General features: G+C 31.7%; 1 protein-coding gene across 6 annotated transcripts in view; it reads right to left on the bottom strand.

The window, feature by feature from the left end:
- The window catches only part of Mp (Multiplexin), a 754,200-nt gene that overhangs the window by 204,814 nt on the left and 530,642 nt on the right, over positions 1-18,744 (bottom strand). For all 6 annotated transcript variants that reach the window (XM_065503879.1, XM_065503878.1, XM_065503877.1 and 3 more), the window contains one exon: positions 18,450-18,527. In XM_065503879.1, the coding sequence (XP_065359951.1) occupies positions 18,450-18,527 (78 nt within the window). The remainder of the gene's footprint in view (positions 1-18,449; positions 18,528-18,744) is intronic.

Consider the following 18,744-nt stretch of genomic DNA (forward strand, 5'->3'; position numbering starts at 1 on the left):
CATATAAATATAGGTTAACATAGAGTGGAAACTAGAAAAAAACTCGAACAAAAAATTACTCAAAATTATCACACATACGAGTGTTGTTTTTGTTTTGACATAGTTTTTTTTACTAACACATTCTCCCCACTTAGGTCTTTGACAACTGAGTTAGGTCTTTGACAACTGAGTTAGGTCTTTGTTTCCACTCTATGTCTATTCTCAATGCATACAATATTTATTTAACGTAGAGAATCATACGAATAACCAAACAAAAGTTCAACAATCGAGAGTTAAATTCCTTGCTATCATGCATTTGAGTCTGTAGTTTTGGTTCAAAGAGAATATAGGCGCACGTTTGGTGGCAATCCTCCGAGTAGATGTATCGTTATGAGACTAGTGAATAAATTTGCAGAGCATGAGACAGTCACTAGAAGGCCTTATAGTCGAAACTATTCCGTTCGAACATAGAAAACTATTGCTGCCTTAGCTGCACACAACGCAACCCCAGTATTTTAACAAGGGAATTGACAAATGGCTGTCATTAGGCAGACTTTGCAGACAATAATGCATAAGTATTGGAACTTACAAATGACTAATAAACTTAATGCAGGAGACTTGCCGATTTGCTTGGAATTTTGGCAGAAGATGCTTGAAAAACTGAATTGTTCTTTCATGTCTGATGAGAAAGAAAATTGTCGCATATGGAGTGGTTCTAATCTATAAATACTGCATGAGAGGGAATTGCATACAATTCGCGTCACAAAAGTTTCCTTACGCTGTATTGTCGGGCCATACTTCTACGAAAAAACGGACAAAGCATTACGGTTACTGGATACCGTTACTTGAGCATGCTAAAAGAATTTTTCTATCCGGAACTACGCCGAAGAGAACTCCTTTCAACTCTGTGTGGTTTCATCAAGATGGTGCAACTGCACACATTGGTCAGCCGGTTATGGTAGAATTACAGATAAAATTTCCTAACAGACTTATTTCAAGAAACTCAACTTTCTGTTGGTCACCACCGGACTTTTTCTTGTGACGTTATTGTAACCAGGAAGTGTACAAATCGCAAGCGGCAAATGTGGATGATCTAAAACAATCAATTCGAGCGACACACAGTGGTTTAAAAACTTTTTTATATAGCTGATATTTTAAAAATAAATTTCGACCCTCCGTAGGTCCGCCATATTTAAAAAACCATAAAAAGATCGAGCAAAATTAAAAAAAAATAAATCAATAAACCTGAATATCTCCTCAACTAATAGAGATAAACTACACTTGTAAGCGTAGTTTTTATAGATCTTCTCAAGGACTATTTATATTAAAAATTTCAGCTCATTAGGTATTTTGGCGATTTTTTTTAAAAAATTTAGACCCGAGCTGACCAACTTTGAGTTGCTACGTACTGGTCTCCATTTAAGCCAGGAAGCTCAACAAACGTAAATCAACTCGAAAACACCTCAGCTCAAACCATGTGAACTTTCGTAACAATATCTCCTATAGTTCAAAAGATACCGAATTATTTCCAAAAAAAAAGTTTCTAAACCAGCCTCAACTGTGCGGGCAGTAATGAACAACCTCTTGCTAAGATGCCGCACCTGCATTAACGATGAGGATGATCATTTAAATAAAAACTACTTAATTTATTTTTAATACAATTCAATGGACTTTCAAATGAAAAAAGGTTGAATAACTTTCATGCATTACAAAAAAAGTTATTCCAGTTTCTTAATGTAGCTAAATTCATCAGCCATCCTGTATTTAAAATCTTTTAACAACTTAAAATTTTGTATGACAATAAAGCACAAATTTAGAACGGCCTTGTCGAACAATTTAGTTTCCTCCCAATTACAAATTTTTTAAAAATGAAAGAATTATTTATATCAGCTGTATCAAAGCAAATTTTATCAATGGCTAAATACAAAATTTTAGTATATTTTTTTCTAAGATCCACTGTTTTAGTGTCACATCCGAATCGAGCAAATCATGATATTAATAATGAAAATAACTGCGACAACGACACTACAGCATTGACGGCAATAACGTAATGATCATCAGGTATAATTTGTAGAAGTGATTGTTACGGTTGCCGTTACTCCTCAGCTAATGCTAAAATATCTGACGGTAGTACAAACACTTTTATTTCTAAATTTGTTGATATACGAATGTACGTAGTACAATACAAATGTAACTTGTTTCGTCACAGTTCTCTACTAATAAAGTCAGCAAGACAAACTTTCATATATATACTAATATTAATACCCTGTAGTTTTAAAGTAGCCAACAAGTTAGAAAGAAAGCGTTCATAAGTTCCCTATGTACAACTTTTCTCCGGTAAATAGTTCGATCTTTATCCATATTAGAGCTAAGCAAAACTTGGACCCCGTGCCTTTTGATTCTCTTGTACTCATTCAAACTTACGTACGATCCTGATTTTAATATTACTATTGCAAGTAGGTTACTGTGTAACTAGTAGTGATTTTTAATAAAAAAATCAATAAAATATCGTTTTCATATTGAGAAAAACTACTTTCTCCCATCTCCCAATATATTTTTGAAGTCAAAATAGACTCATTTTGCTCTTCATGTATTGTTGTGGTATAATATTTTCTTGGAACTCTATATTGTCAGTCTGGGCTTATTAGTTGCAAGATCTGACGGGTTTATCCGAGTACATTTTCCACAGTATTTGTGTTCCGCACAATAAATATGTTGTTGTTGAAGTAGCTCAACAAGGAAAATACACAAACAATACAAATAAACAAGCAAATCAACGACCAAAAACGTTACAGTCACACAAAATACCGGGAAGCATGAATAGACTTATTAGTAACTTGGATGGTACTGTTTTGCGGATGGAAGTGTCAACGTTGGAGGGATGGGGGTAAATTGTTGTTGTTGTTCTCAGCAAAACACCGGAGACTCTAAACAATTCGTTGGGGGAGGAGAAAATTTCATAATAACCAACCATGTTTAACGAAACATGGCCAAGACAATGACATGTACCGGGAAATACTCAAACCCATACAGTTGTTTCAATTATAAGCAAGCAGTGTTCAGCTCTTAAAATGGGAAGTATAAGCATTTGTAAAATGTGGAAAAATAATTGAAGACTAAAAGAAAATTGCAAAAAAAAATATAGCAAGGCTGTAGAAAATTTTGTAAGCATCTAAAACTGGATTATGTATTTGTTTTTTTTTTTTAAGTTATTCTCTTTTAATCATTTAAATAATTGGTAACCTTCCCCTATTTATTGGTCCTGGCAACATTATTATAAAATTCTTTTTGCAGTGGAGTCATAATCATAAAATTTTATTAAAATTTAGTTGTTGCTTTAGTCGCCCTGCTTGTTTATGTGATTCTTGGAAGCCAAGCTGTATATCTAACTGAGTTTTCTGTTGCATTTTTAGTTGTTTTGACCATTATTGTGGAATAAGGAAGCGGATATATATCAACACTAAACTATATACAAACTAATAAACTATTTTCTTTATGGGGGACATGTTAATAAGAAATTAACTCAGAAACGTATATAGTTTTTGTAACACCCTTTAATTTTTCTATTATTGCACTCATGAAAACTGGGATCATGTTACTTACAAAACTTGCTTCACAAGAAGATTAAGTATCTTAAATTCGAAAAATTGAGACAATGTGAGCAGAGTCGGTGACAAAGGAACTAACCGAACAATGGCATTTAAAAGTACGCAGCAGTATGTATTCCAGCTAAAAGTTGGTAATAACTTACCATTACTGAATTACATATTTTTCAATTACTACTACATACCATCGGCATAACAAAGAAGTTGTCTTGAAATAATTTGAGCATTTAAATACACAAACAAGTAATTGTAACATGCCGTACAAAGAATGAATATAATTCTCATTTAATTAATAATATTTTGGACATATTTTGCACAGTAGAAAACAAAGAATATATAGAGTCTTAAAACTAAAATTTCCCCTTTGTTTTTAAAGGAAACTTTTTTTAAAATAAGGAACATTTCAAAAATGTTGTTCAATTTTAATTTTATATTAAAAGGTCTGTTCATTTACTTTCCCAGTAAGTACTTGCAACGAGAGAATAAAACCAAAATTTCTTAAATTCTCAAAAATAGTAAAAAGTAAATGAACGCTTTTCCAGTAACAATTGTTTTATACACACAATTTTCTTATTTTATTCCTTTTAAAATTTATAAATACTCACATTTTCTTTAATTTTATTGAAAATTCTTTTGTTTTGAAATTTTTTCACCACAAAAATAAAATTTTAAATAAATAAACAATAACACAAAACATATAAAATATAAGCTGCTAACTATTACGAGTTCAAAATAGAACTTGTAATAGTTTGTAACGAGAGAACACTCTCTAAAATTTATACGCTCTTGATTTTTTCTCTACTTGCAAGTTTTTGAGTTACTGAACGCTTTTCCAGTAACAATTGTTACTAACTAGTAACAACTTTAGGTTATTGAACATAGCTAAAGTCTAATTAAAAAATTAAAATAAAAAAAAAAATACAATTTATAAAATTTCCCTTTTGGGAACTTTCGTTTTGAAAGGGAACTTTTTTGAAATAAGTGAAATTTAAAAAATGTTCTTAAATTTGTATATTCTTTAAATTCATTTCAAATTTTTTTTTAAAAAATCAAAATTGATAAATTTTAAAATTGAAAAAAGAATAAATTTCCTTAAGGAAATTTTTTAAATTAAGGGAAATTTCAAAAATGTTGTTTAAATTATATTTCGTCCCCTTAATAAAACAATAGTGCATAATTTTTTGCCATTTCGAAATAATTGAGTTTAAAATTTTTGTTTTAGTAGACGTCTAGAACAAGTTATATTTCAGTTGATCTTTTGACCCACTTTGTGGAAGTAGAATTTCACCAAATTTTGACCACTTATAGAATCGGATTCTTATTATATAATAAAAAAATAATGGTGTATATGCTTATACACTATTGTTTTATTTAGGGAACGATTTGATATTAAAAACTACTTAAAACATTTTGATAAAATTAAATTTCCCTTTAAGGGAAATTTTGTAATTTTTTTTTTAAATTTTTATTTAATGTACCAAAAATTGAAAATTTGGTAAATTTTTCCAAATTTCTATTAACCCTTTCAGTGGTTTTGTCGAATATATTCGACATTATAACATACTCTGTTTTTATGCGCTTTTACTGTATAATAAAATACAGTTAGTTTTAATTTTTTGATTTAAATAAAAGACAGACACAGACAACCAGAGCAATAAATACAAAAAATTTTATTTTTCCCGGATTCAGCGTATTCAAATTATAAATATTTCTTTTTAATACTTTTAGCTCGACCTAAATTATTTTTGACCCTGAAAGGGTTAATGTAAAAATTGTATCAACATTTTTTAAAAAATAACAGATTTCCCTTTAGGAGAGATTTGTAACAATAATGAAAATTTAAAAAAAATTTTGATAAATTTTTGCAAGACTCTTTTCTAAACGTTTATAAAAATTTACCTCAAAGAGAAATTTTTGTTTATAAGGTTTCTATGGGGGCAAATTCTGATCTCCGAAACGATAGAGTACACGACCAAGGAGTCAAGGAGTAATTAAATTGTTTCACGAGTTGTGTTGAATGTGGTATCGCCCTGTTGAAACCGCAAGTCGTTCACCTCATTATCATGCAATTTAAGCAGAAATAACTTTATTATCGTTTCGATATCGAGTAATAGTCACTGCTTGGCCAGCCTCACTTTTGAAGAAGTGTGTCCTAATGATGCCTCCATCCCAAAATTGGCATCGACACGTTGCATTTATTTACGTTTATGGACAATCCAATGATACCTCCAGTACAAAATTCGAACACAAACAGTGATACGTGATACAAACAAAGCCATTGAGGAGATAATGATTTTGCCTGAATTGAGATCGCCAAATTTTAAATACTTTTTAACAACGTAAATGCCTGTATAACTCTGTATTTACTTAAACTAAACAGTCAAACAATTTTTTCTTGGTTGTCAACACTTTGCGGCACAATTAACGGCAAATCCAACTCTTGTGTGAATGTTAAGACACTCTTTATTATTTTGAATCGAAATAAAGCAAAAAGTTTCCAGACATTTTGCGAAATCCCATACAAATTGTTGACAGAACCTCGTTCAAATCTTCTACTGTACGCCGCACGGTCTTTGTATCATAGACAAAAATCAAAAAAAAGTTTTGGTTTCAAAATTTTATAAAATATACGTTGATCGATAGCTAACAACACAGCTCAAATAAATTTGTAGGAATTGGTTTTATTTGACTCTCTTAGACTTCACCAGAGGTCGCTAAAGTCAGTCAAATTTAAGAAAAAATTAATGAATACAAAAATTAATTGAATTGCTTCAAGAAAATAATTCTCAACAATTCTTTATTGTAAAAATTAGTTCAAATTTTTGTTTTTTGAGATCTTTAGTGTTTTTAAAATTCGGCAGTAATAAAATTTTTATTAATAATTTCGACAAACATTTTTTTATCGCTCAAAAAAATACATTTTTTTAAAAAAAAAATCAAAAAATTACAAAAGTTTGTTGGAATTTAAAAAAAAAATCTTATAAAATCGTATATAACGCCGCGGCGTGGTGTAATGGTTAAAGTGCTTGCCTACAAAACCAAGCACTCCCGGTTCGATCCCTGGCAGAGAATGAAAAATCATTGTTCATCCTCTGCCAGGAATGCATTCAAGAAGCCGCCTACACTTGTCCTGCAAAAGAGTATGGCAAAGGTCAGGCAGCCACTGGGAAAAAGGTAAGAATAAAGGATTAGCAAGGTTCCCCAACACTAACCGTAGTTTCTAGGCAACGACAGATGGCAGCCCTATTATCCTAGGACATGCTGCAGCAGACCAATCGCTACTTAGCTGGAACGACAACCGATTAACGAAACTGCTAAGAAGGAAAAATAATAATAGACTGGATCTTATGGCAACATCGTATATGGGGACACACGATACTGCAAGAACAAAGACAGTGTATTCGTAAATGGGAAATACGCGAAAATAACAGATCGTGTAAAATGGAGATGATTTGTGGAAGTCTTATGCTCCCAAGAGGTTGGAGAAAAAAATTTAATTTCAAAAACGTAATTCATTCCAATTCAAATTTCAGACTTTTTGGTAAACAGCTACAAAAAGCCATAAAATTAAAAATTGATTATGAATAAGTTGATAAAGAAATAAGTGAAAAGCATATACCCTTCACCAAAGAATACTTTAAGATAAATATAAAAAATTATTTTTATTAAACAAAAATTGGTGAAACAAATTTTTGAACTAAAAATGTATGGTAAAAAAATAAATCGTGAAATGAATGGTGAAAAATAGAGGTAGTCGCGACTTTTTGCTTATATCCCAGACATTTATTGGATAATTTTCTTGATTTTAAATTCAGTTTTACTACAATTAATATGTATATTGATTTATCAATCATATACGTAAGTTATTTGGGGGCTTCCGAAAGTTGGACGTGGCTATATCTAATCCAGAATATATATGCTGTACTTTATGGGTTCGCAAATATGACAAATTTATATATACCCTTACGACTCATGGTAAAAGTTTAAAAAAATAACAACTTCAAGAAAATAAAATAAAAAAGAGAATCAAAACAAATAAATACCCGTATTATTATACGTTTATTGTAATAAGTATTCCCTTAACGTTAGTCGTCAGAGTTTAAGGGGTATTTATGATAATATGAAATGCTTAGAATGAACAAAGTAAAGACTTATTATTTTAAGAACAACCTCAAGTAGAGGGTTTAGTGGCCATGAACATGTTGGATGGGGGGAAAAATAATGGAAAATAAAATGCAATTAGATTTTAAATTCTGAAAAAAATTTAAGAAATATTTAATGAAATATGGATAACCCAAGTTCAAAAAGCAACAGATTTTGGACGAAAATAAATATTTAAACAATTTGCAAACAAAGTAGATTTCTTATAATATTGACTCAAAGCCGTATTATTTATGAAAATAACTATTTTTCCCAAAACTTTTAATACACACCCAATACTAGAGTGCGTTCTGTCGGTAAATTTTTATTTAAGTAAGGAGTGAGATCGAAAAATTCTTAACATACATATATGTTTATAAAAAAGAAACCACTAAACTTACAGCTTTAATTTTTTTTTTATTTGATTGAAATTATTATTACAATTTACAAAAAAAATTATTTTTATAGTTTTAATCACTAGTGATGAAATTTTGAACCTTTTTCGGAAACCCTTCCATTAACGTTTTTATAGTGCTTTCTGTCACTTTGCTCGAACATGTAGTCCATCTCCGTTTAAAATCTACCACACTTTTGGACACCTTTTTTGTACTCTTCAATTCTCTTTTAACAAGAGCCCAATATCTCTCCACTGGCCTTAGCTCCGGGCAGTTTGGAGGATTTGCCTCTCTTGGTACAAATACCACATTATTGTTCTTGTACCACTCAAGGGCTTGTTTGCCATAGTGACAGGATGCCAAGTCAGGCCAAAAATAAGTGGACACATTATGAAGTCTTATGAATGGAAGCAGCCTTTTTTGTAAACATTCCTTGATGTAAATTTCGGTATTTATAGAGCCCGTTGTAACAAATGAGTGGCTTCTTTTGCCGCAACTGCATATTGCTTGCCATACCAAGAACTTTCTGGGAAATTTTGTCTGCTTTTGGGTCCTAAACTTTTCTTCAACATTCCCTCGAGCATCAGCAACATAAAATTTTTGACCTGGAAGTTGCGAAAAATCTGGCAGAACATACGTTTCGTCATCCATTATGCAGCAAGAATATTTTTTTATAAAACTTGACTTCAATTTCCGTGCTCTGTTTTTGGCCTCTAAATTTTTAGTAGCGTTCCTGTCAGGAACTTTTTGAGCCTTGTATGTTTTTAAACCTGCATTAGCTTTAACTTTTCGTACCAAATAGTCCGAGCACTGAGCTAACCGGGCTGCTTTCCTACCGGATGTGTTGGGAGCTCTTTTGAAAATGCGTTCTATTTTTTTGGCTTTAGAAACATCATGTGGACCATTCCTTCTACCTGAACCAGGTTTTCTATCAACTGACAAGTTCTCCCGGTACTGTTTAATAACATTGGAAACAGTTTGACGGCAGACCTTTGTATGCTTGGCCAACTTTTTGTAAGACCAAGTTGGGTTTTGTTGAAAATATTTAATAATTTCAGTACGCACTTTTTTCTGGTCACTCATTTTAATCAGATTAACAAAAAAATTAATATAATTGACATTACACATAATAACTGACATGTTTTTCAAAGGTAACTTGATCAAAAAAAAATTCAAATAATACTTGGGTTAAAAAATGTAATGAAAAACGTGTGTTAAGAATTTTTCGATCTCACTCCTTAGATACAATGACAACAATATTGCAGCAAAAGTTATATGTTTATGTTTCTTTAGTTTTTTTTTTTTTTGTTTTTTTTCTAAACTTGAATACATTTTGTGTTGCCGGTAATATTTCCGTTTTACACAGAGCACCACAATGCTGTATAAATCTTCATGTTACTGTATATACTTATTTACTCAACAGTATACACACAAACATTTAACTATTATATTTAGTCCTTTAAGCCAAGTAGCTAAACAGCTTGTTATAACAACAATATGTATTTATGATCTTAACTTTTTCTTACCTCATTTGCTTTATGTTCACTACTACTATACTTTATAAACATTGTAATGAGTTTCACTTTAGATTGCGTCTTTCACATATATTTTTTTGTTTTTACCTTTTTAACAAAACACATAGAAATATATGTAATTTCTAAAGGGAAGGAATATGGAAGCAGCAAGGTAGAAAGAGGGTGTAACACCATTTCTACATATGAAATCAGTTGGAACCATTTAACCCGACAACCAACCAAAACTTCATCATTAAAAGACTGGACTAAAATAAAACCCGAGCTGGTTCATATACTTACAAACATACTTACTCCTGAAACACAGTTGTATGTAGCAATATGTGAACGTATGTGAATGTATGTGTTAAAATAACAAAGCAAACTCAAACTGAAGAAAAACAAAACAACACTGCAGTATATGTAAGTAGATACAAGTACCATAAATGTGTACATATGTATGTAGATTAGGATGACTCCCCAACTTGGAATGGAAGTTACATAATTTTAAGATTTTCTGGCTTTATAACGTGTATAGCAGTGATCGGCAGTGATCATTGCCACCAGGGGCCGAACATGATCAGTTATTTACCCTTGAAAAACACCAGTATCAGCGAAGTTCATTCCAATATTCTACCTACCTATAGACTCCGAACCAATTAACGATCTTTAAACCGATTTCATTAGAAAGGCAATTTTGTGAAGATGGTTCTGGATACCTAAAAACGCTGGTTAAAATCGGTAGCTCTACATCTAAGAGACTAATAAAGCTAGAACCAAACATTCAACTTTATCTGAATTTTTGCAAAAAAACAAGTAAGAGAGCTAATTCAAAATTACTAAGTTGTTGTTTTTTTTTTTAATTTTTTTTTCAATTGTTATTTTAAATTTTTTTTTAAATTTAAATTTTTTTTTTTAAATTTTAATTTTTTTTTTAAATTTAAAAAAAAAAATGTTTGGTTTTTAATTGTAAAAATAATTTTGTTTTTTTAATTTTTTTTTTTTAAAAAAAAAAAAAAAATCGATTTCGGATTTTTTTTCCGATTTTGACCCATTGTAGGTCCAACTTACTATTTTATATACGTCGTTGCAAAGGTCTTTGAAATATCTATCATTAGATATCCATATTCTCTATATTAATGACTTAGTAATCCAGATATAGGTAAAAAATATGTAAAAAATCGAGTTTGTGCTGGACCGATATTGCTGATTTTAAATAACAAACTTCTCGGAAGCATGTCTGACAGAATTATTGAAGATTTGGATTCCGAAGATATCAGGGGCTTCCGAAAATTGAGTTCAACAGACAGACGGACAGACAGACGGACATGACTCCCGCTATCAATAAGGATCCAGAATATATATACTTTGTAGGGTCGGAAATGAAAAATGTAGAAATTACAAAGGGAATGGCGAACTTATATATACCCTTCTCACGAAGGTAAAGGGTATAATAAGTGTAAGTTTTGCATTACTTCATTAATTTGAAAAAAAAGTCTCACTGAAGCACACTGATTGCTCACCGAAGTTCAATCATCGGTTTCAATGGTTTGTGCGGTTCAGAAGTGCTCATTTTTACATGGATGACAAAGATTGCCCAGTTTAGTCAAACAATTTTGAAGATCCAGAATTGGAGGCATTACTCCATGAAGATTATTGTCAAACTCAACAAGAGCATTCAAAATCATTGGGAGCTACTGAATCAGTAATTTCAAAACGTTTGAGAGCACCAGAATTCATCCAAAAGCGGGGAAATTTTGAACCATACGAATTGAAACTAAGAGACCTTGAAAGATGATCTTACGAATTGAATCTGAGATACCTTGAAAGATGATCTTGTATGCTTGAACGCTATAAAAGAAAATCATTTTTGCACCGAATCATTACTTGCGATGAAAGTGGATCCATTACGATAACCCGAAGTGTAAGATATCGTATATGAAGCTCGTGCAACCAGCCGAATCGACTGCAAAGCCAAATATCAATGCCGCTAATATAAATCTCTGTATTGGGTAGGAATAAACGCCCAGAATATGAGGAAAAACGCCCAGAATATGAGGCCATATATGAAGCCGTAATATTCCATTATGAAAATGTTCGGCCACATGTTCCAATACCTGTTAAAATGTAGTGATTGGGAAGTTTTGAAACAGGGAAAGAGAGTCCATAACACTATTCTCTATATGCCGTCTACTGATCTATGGCCATTGCTGACAAAATGATAATTTTTACAACTTTTAAAGAAACTGAACCTTCCTAATTTATATAGAGATGTGCTAGTGTATATGAGTTTTTGTTAGTATTTACTATGTGTGATGAAGTTTTACTTCTTTTTTTATATTTGCAGTTGTGTGTAAGTGTGTGTGAGTACGAGTGTTTGTGTATTTGGCGTAATGAGTCTCTAAAGTAGTCAAGAAAAGTCATTTCAAGTACTATAAAAGAACAAGAGGCTTTATTAGTCGTTAAAGACTTATCACACACACAAACTAGTACACACACTCTACTTATATATGTGTGTATGTATCAACATATTACTGCAATACACATATGTGTATGTGTGTGTATATTCAGTCCCACCCAGTGTTAAAGAAGAGAGTTAAAAAGCCTTCTTAAAGGCCTTCTTTAATTTAAGGATCGTGAATATCCTTTTTTCTAAGGACCACTTCTTCAATTCGCAACTATCACCGGGCAATTCAAATGCAACACCCTCTCTCCACCTGAACGTAGGAGGTATAGAAGGAACGAACTTAAACTACCCGAACTTATTTTGGGCGACCTGGGTTGTGGAATTGTGGTTGTGGGCTTGGTAGCATAGACTTTGGTGTTAACTCACAGAGTCTAGGGTGACAATTCTAATAACCGAAATGATATGAGTACGTGACCAGGAAATGTCTTGTGCAGTAATTGAATTGTATCACGGGTTGTATGGCCATATGATGCTTCCACCCCAAAATCCTTACCTTCTGGATGCATTTGCTTTTCGGCAATCAAATGAATTTTCTTCATGCGACGTTGAATTTCTTCCTTCAATGCTTGTTGGCATGGATAGTTGACCTCAAAGAATAATCCAATAATGTTAAATTACACGACCTAGGCTCCCAATTCTGTTAACTGAACAAGAGAGTATACGAGCAGGAAATGTCTCATGCAGTAATTAAATTGTTAAAACTACATATCAAGTAATTTTGACAGAAAAAATAATGTTGTGACATCGAACACCACCAGTCACACTCACTCCTCATTTTCGAAGAAGTAAAAACATAAGATAGCCCAAAATCCGCACCAAATGTGGGTTCTCTGAACCTCGTAAATTTTGAGGAATAACAAAGCTATTAAGGTAAAAAGTGCTTAATCGCTTCAAATGAATTTGCTCGATTTGTAACTGCCAAATTTTCATTATTATAACCTACACCACCATAGTGGGGAGGGTATTATGCGTTTGTGCAGGGGTAACGCCCAAAAATATTGGTCTAACACCCACCTTAAAGTATACCGACCGACTTAGAATCACTTTCTGAGTCGATTAAACGATGTCCGTCCGTCTGGCTGTCCATGTAAAACTTGTGCGCAGAGTACAGGTCGCAATTTTGAAGATATTTCGATAAAATTTGGTACATATAATTTTTTCGACCCAAGGACGAATAATATTGAAACTGGCTGAAATCGGTCAATTATTTCACCTAGCCCCCATACAAATGTCCTCTCGAAATTGGACTTTATCGGTCATAAATGTTTAATTTATATATGTATCTACACAAATTTCGCTCCAAATAAGTTTTATATATACAAAATTCATGTCACCAAATGTTGTTACGATCGGTCCATAATTAGTCATAGCTCCCATATAGACCCGCTTCCGAAAATCACTTTAACGTGCTTAAATCACTTAAAAATGTTGGTATATACACAAAATTCAACATAAACAACTTTCATATAGACATAAACCACACAAACTAATTTTATGGTGATCGGTCCATAATTGGTCATAGCTCCCATATAAGGCCCACTTCCGAAAATCACTCAAGAATATAAATTATTGATATTTTAAAAGAAAAATATTTTTACTCATTAACTTGGTGTAGGGTATTATATGGTTGGGCTTGACCGACCATACTTTCTTATTTGTTTTTAAAATACATATGTTTCTTGTAATGCTTCATTAATACTAACCCTAAATAAAAATCTTGCGTGTAATTTGGAATAACTTTTAGAAACTAAAACTATGCTTGAGGCTTAGATTAATCGGTCAATGATCTTTGAGCTGCAGTGTGATTAGCTTTGTTGAGTGATGTGCAGAGGAGAAATATATGAACGGCAGCTTTGAACCCACCGATAACGTTTCATCCCAAATTTATGCCTAGCTTGTGCAAAGTTTAACATATTGAACTACCCTGGTAATCATATTTGAGTACGCTCAATGGATTAATGTTTAGTGCAGTGGCCTTGGTCACATTGTTACAAAAATCATCATTATATTATTTTTTCTAAGACCCACTTCTTACTTAGTTTCTAAAACAATAGAACAATGAATGACTGCTTCATTCATTACAAATGAATAGGGTTCGTATTGTCTGGAAGAAAAGCGTAGGCCTTCAATAAAATTCTGAAAAAAGTGCGCCTTTCAATATTTTCCGCTAATACTTATTTTTTATGTATAATGTAGATCTGTGTATGTAACAAGGTAAATGTGTGTATTTAAAAGATATTTAATTTTATAAGGTGTATGTACTTTCTGCATTCATTTACTGCTTTGAGGATGACAAATATTTTCACAACTTTCATTTTAGAACTTCTCAACAACTAACAGCAGCATTTTAATAATGCTTAATTGATTTTTATAGTTTTTTTTTATTAAATTAAATTTTAATTTTTAATATTGAGTTCATGTTGATACAAATGCGTTTATTATCACATGAATAATAAATAATATGTAGAGATAATCCTTATGTAAATAGTCATTAGTATTATTATTTTAATTTATTTATTCTAAAGAGAAGTAAGTAACACTCAGTCTATTCAGAAAGGGGATAGATTGGAGAGGTAAAGGTGGACAACTCTGTAGTTGCCCGCTATGCTTGTCTTTAGTACAGCGCCTCTGGTGGTGAGTATGCACATCATGCATGCTATTTTATAGCCCCTATTTAATTCGCCGGCATTTCAATGCTATACCAATGCTAAGCTAATATAAACAGATGTTGTTTATTGGCAGTGGCTGGGAATCGAGCCCATCTCGCAAATACCATATCATGCTTAATCAAAAGCGCTAACTAATTAAACCACAGCACCCTTCGATGATTCATGAAATTTTTTAAATTCTGAACTTTGAAAGTAAATATGTTTAAAGCTACAGTTGTCGAATTGACTGTCATCTCTTCAGTTTGGTTTTCCAAATCAATATGGACAGATTTAGCGTTGAACAGCACGTGCAACTGATAAAATTGTTTTATCAAAATTAGTATTCTGTTCGTGCGCTTCGCTTATTTGTGGTGTGGCCTATTTCTGGATGAATGGGTACGTCAACAATAAAAATTGCTCAATTTGGCACGATACCTATCCACATGAGATCTAAGAGCGTCCAATCTATCCCGAAAAACAAACAAAATTTACCAATTTGGGATGATAGCAATCCATCCCACGTGGAGGTAATGTGAACTGGCCACCGATATCGTACAATTTGACCGATTTATACACTGGTGCATATATAAACGCACTTAATTTTTTTCTGTATTTTTCTTATATCTTTGTTGTTCTCACCCAAAAGCAAAATTTAACTTTTTTAATGAGAGACAACTTAACGGTACTTTTGAAAGTAAACAAGTTTTTTTTTATTCTTGTTGTTTGCCTTAATTATGCGATTAAATGTTCTTGGTGCTATTTTAAGTGGAAGATTCGTATAAACGCAGGCGTGAAATTTGTTTTTAAAAAAGTTACCAAAAATAAAATATTATCAATTTTAGTTTTATTCAACCAAAGGTACGTTTCTAATAGTAACATCTCAATCTACTGCAACTTTTTCTATTTGAATCAATAAATTTCATCACTTTTAAAAATGCCCAAGGGAAGTTTTTTGTCCGATCAAGAAAAATTTTTCACGACCAAGGATGTTCCAATAGAGAAATTGGACGTAAAATCGATCGTCCGGAAAGAATGGTGCGAAATTTCTTGAAGAAAGGTCAAAATTATGGAGTTCGCAAACCTACAAAGGGAAATACAAAACTGCCAAGAAGACAATTTAATCTAATAAAACAAAAAGCAACCCGCAACAAATTGAATTCCACACAAATAAAGAATAAATTGAATCTTCCAGTGACTTCCAAACACGTTGCACACATTTGACGAAACGATAAAAACATAAAATGGAAAAAGCCGAAATGTAAACCAATGCTATAAAAGCACCATAAAGAAAATCGTTTAAAATTCGCAAGAAAATATATGAAATGGACAGATGAGTGGAAAAAAGTAATTTTTTCTGACAAAAAAAAATTTAATTTAGACGCTCCTACTCATACTCATGCTATTGGCACGATTTGAGATCAGACGATGTTTGGATGTCAAAACGTAATTTCGGTGCTGGCAGTGTTATAGTTTGGGCAGCGTTTTCTGCAGTTGGCAAGTCGAAAATCTGTTTTGTTCCGACAAAAGTGAACAGTGCGATTTATAACGAATTGTTGGAAGATGCTCTTCTCTCATTTATGGATGAAAAAATGGTTGACGATTTTATATTCCAACAAGATAATGCTGCAATCCATGTTTCTAAGCAATCGAAATCTTGGTTTAATGAACATAGCATTCCTCTGTTGGCCGGCTTGTAGTCCGGACTTAAACTCAATGGAGAACTTGTGGGGATACATGGCCCGTAAAGTTTATGCAAATAATGCCCAGAATGAAAGCATAATGACTTTGACAGAGCTGAAACTAAAAATTAAACAAGTCTGGGAGGAAATTGATTCCGATCTGCTTAAAAATATTAGTGGAATCAATGCCACACCGTATTTTTGAAACAATCCATAACAAAGGATCATCCCCACATTATTAATAATGCTACAGTGGCCCATAAATTAAAGTGAGTTTATAGGAAAATACCCTTAAAAATGGCTGTTAATCTCGAAAATTAAGTAAAAAAAAAATAAATAAAGTACAAATTAATTTTTTTTGTAAACAAAATTTTAAGTGAAGTCTTAACTAATTTAATAAACAAATTTGTAGCCCCCTAAATATGTTCATGTTTAATTTTTACAATCATTTAAAAAAAAGTAGAAATATCCGCCAGTGTACTTCTTCTTCTTCTGGGGTTTCCTTAAATCACAGGTCTACTTTCAAATTCAGCCTGATTTATTCCCCAAAGCTGTGAATTGATAAATTCACTGAAATTTATTGTTGGGGACAAGCTAGTTTCTATGCGCATTTCACTGGTTGCTTATGCCAGATCATCGGGAAACCTTTTCCCAAAAGCCTTAAGAAATCCTAACGATATTCTACAAATAAAACTATAGAGCGAATGAGAATTGCAATAAACCGTGATTTTATCTTTTCATACATTCCCTACTACAACATGAACTGTAGTTTGGGTAAAAAGTGCTTAATGAAAGACCATTTATTTGTGATTGATTTCTTTATCCAACTAAATGCACACAATTACCACAATTAATTGTAGTTTTAAGTAAAATATTGTTTGACATATAAATTGAATTTAAATGCACTGATTCTATTTATGATTAATGTATTTTCACTTTATTTTAAAATATTTTTTATGACTTCCTTCAGGCAAATTTATTAAAGTGCCAATTTCATTTTGCTTTTATTTCGTTATATGTTTGAATGACATTTTTTTTTTTTACATTCACAACATTGCTAAAGTTTATGGTTTAAAAGGGCATATTTAAAATACCTGAGCAGGTTTTTGGGGAAAAATAAAAGACAGGGTATAGAAAGTAACACAACTCCCTCGTAGGGCTGGAAAAATGGGTTAAACTAATTTGCACAGAGAATTATACATAGAGACGAGAGACGACAATTTATCAAACAAAAATACAACAAATCATATGTTTGTTACAACAACAAAATACATTGACTAGCATGTAGTTTGTTGTTGCAAGAGTTAGGTTTTTGACAACAGACTTAGGTTTTTGACAATTAAGTCTCGTCTCTATGTTACCGTATGCTAATTTGTATTATAGCAGACAGATACAAATTATAAAACAGAATGAAAAGTTCTAAGTGAATCATATTAAAACATTTATTTGACTATTATTTAACATGTAACCGATCAACATATATTAAAGTTAAACGAGTTCTTAGTGTTGCTGCTCTAGAAATTCTTCCAGATAAGCTAAAAATATTTATATTTTATATAGCTAAGGTTTTTTTTTTGGCAATTTTTTTTCACCGACATCTTCTTTTGACATTTCAATGGCTGACAATTTTGGTTGGTTGTAAGTAAAAAAAATCCTACATATAAAAATACTTATTTATATTTTATAAAAGAGCTTTTATTTAAGTACAATTTTCAGTTTGAAGAGTTGTCATTCATTACGCTAGAATTAAGTTAAACAAATCTCAATTGAGCATATTTTTGTGATTGAAATGATGATGATTATGATTTCTTATATTTTATTTTGCTGATATTTAGGTTATATTTAGATATATTTTAAATGTCACAGGTAAAAATATACAAGATTTTGACATAAATACAAGTGGCTTTATACAGGTCTTTAAACTCTTAAGTGTGTTTATAAGATATTTGTAATGTAGAGGGGTTTTTCAAGACATATTTAAAAGTATTTTAATTAAATTTAGTTTCAAATTATTTTTTGACTTACCCCTTCACGACCGCCAGAATCTCCTTTGGGTCCCTTAAGACCCATATCACCTTTAGGTCCTGGCATACCTGGACGACCCTGTTAAAAGTTTAATTAAAAGTTAATTATTAGTAAAACATTTGTTAAATAAATTTAAAAACATAATAATTGAGAACTTTGCTAAACCCTATTATTAACACTCCCTTTTATAATATTTCTCTTTCCCTGCTCTCCTACCTCCACCAACATTTTGTACAATTATTAAAATGTTCTTTTTAAACTCTATACCAAAACGTATGTTACATTTCAATTAAAA

The sequence above is a fragment of the Calliphora vicina genome, chromosome 3 (genome assembly GCF_958450345.1).
Source record: "Calliphora vicina chromosome 3, idCalVici1.1, whole genome shotgun sequence".
Classification (NCBI taxonomy): domain Eukaryota; kingdom Metazoa; phylum Arthropoda; class Insecta; order Diptera; family Calliphoridae; genus Calliphora; species Calliphora vicina.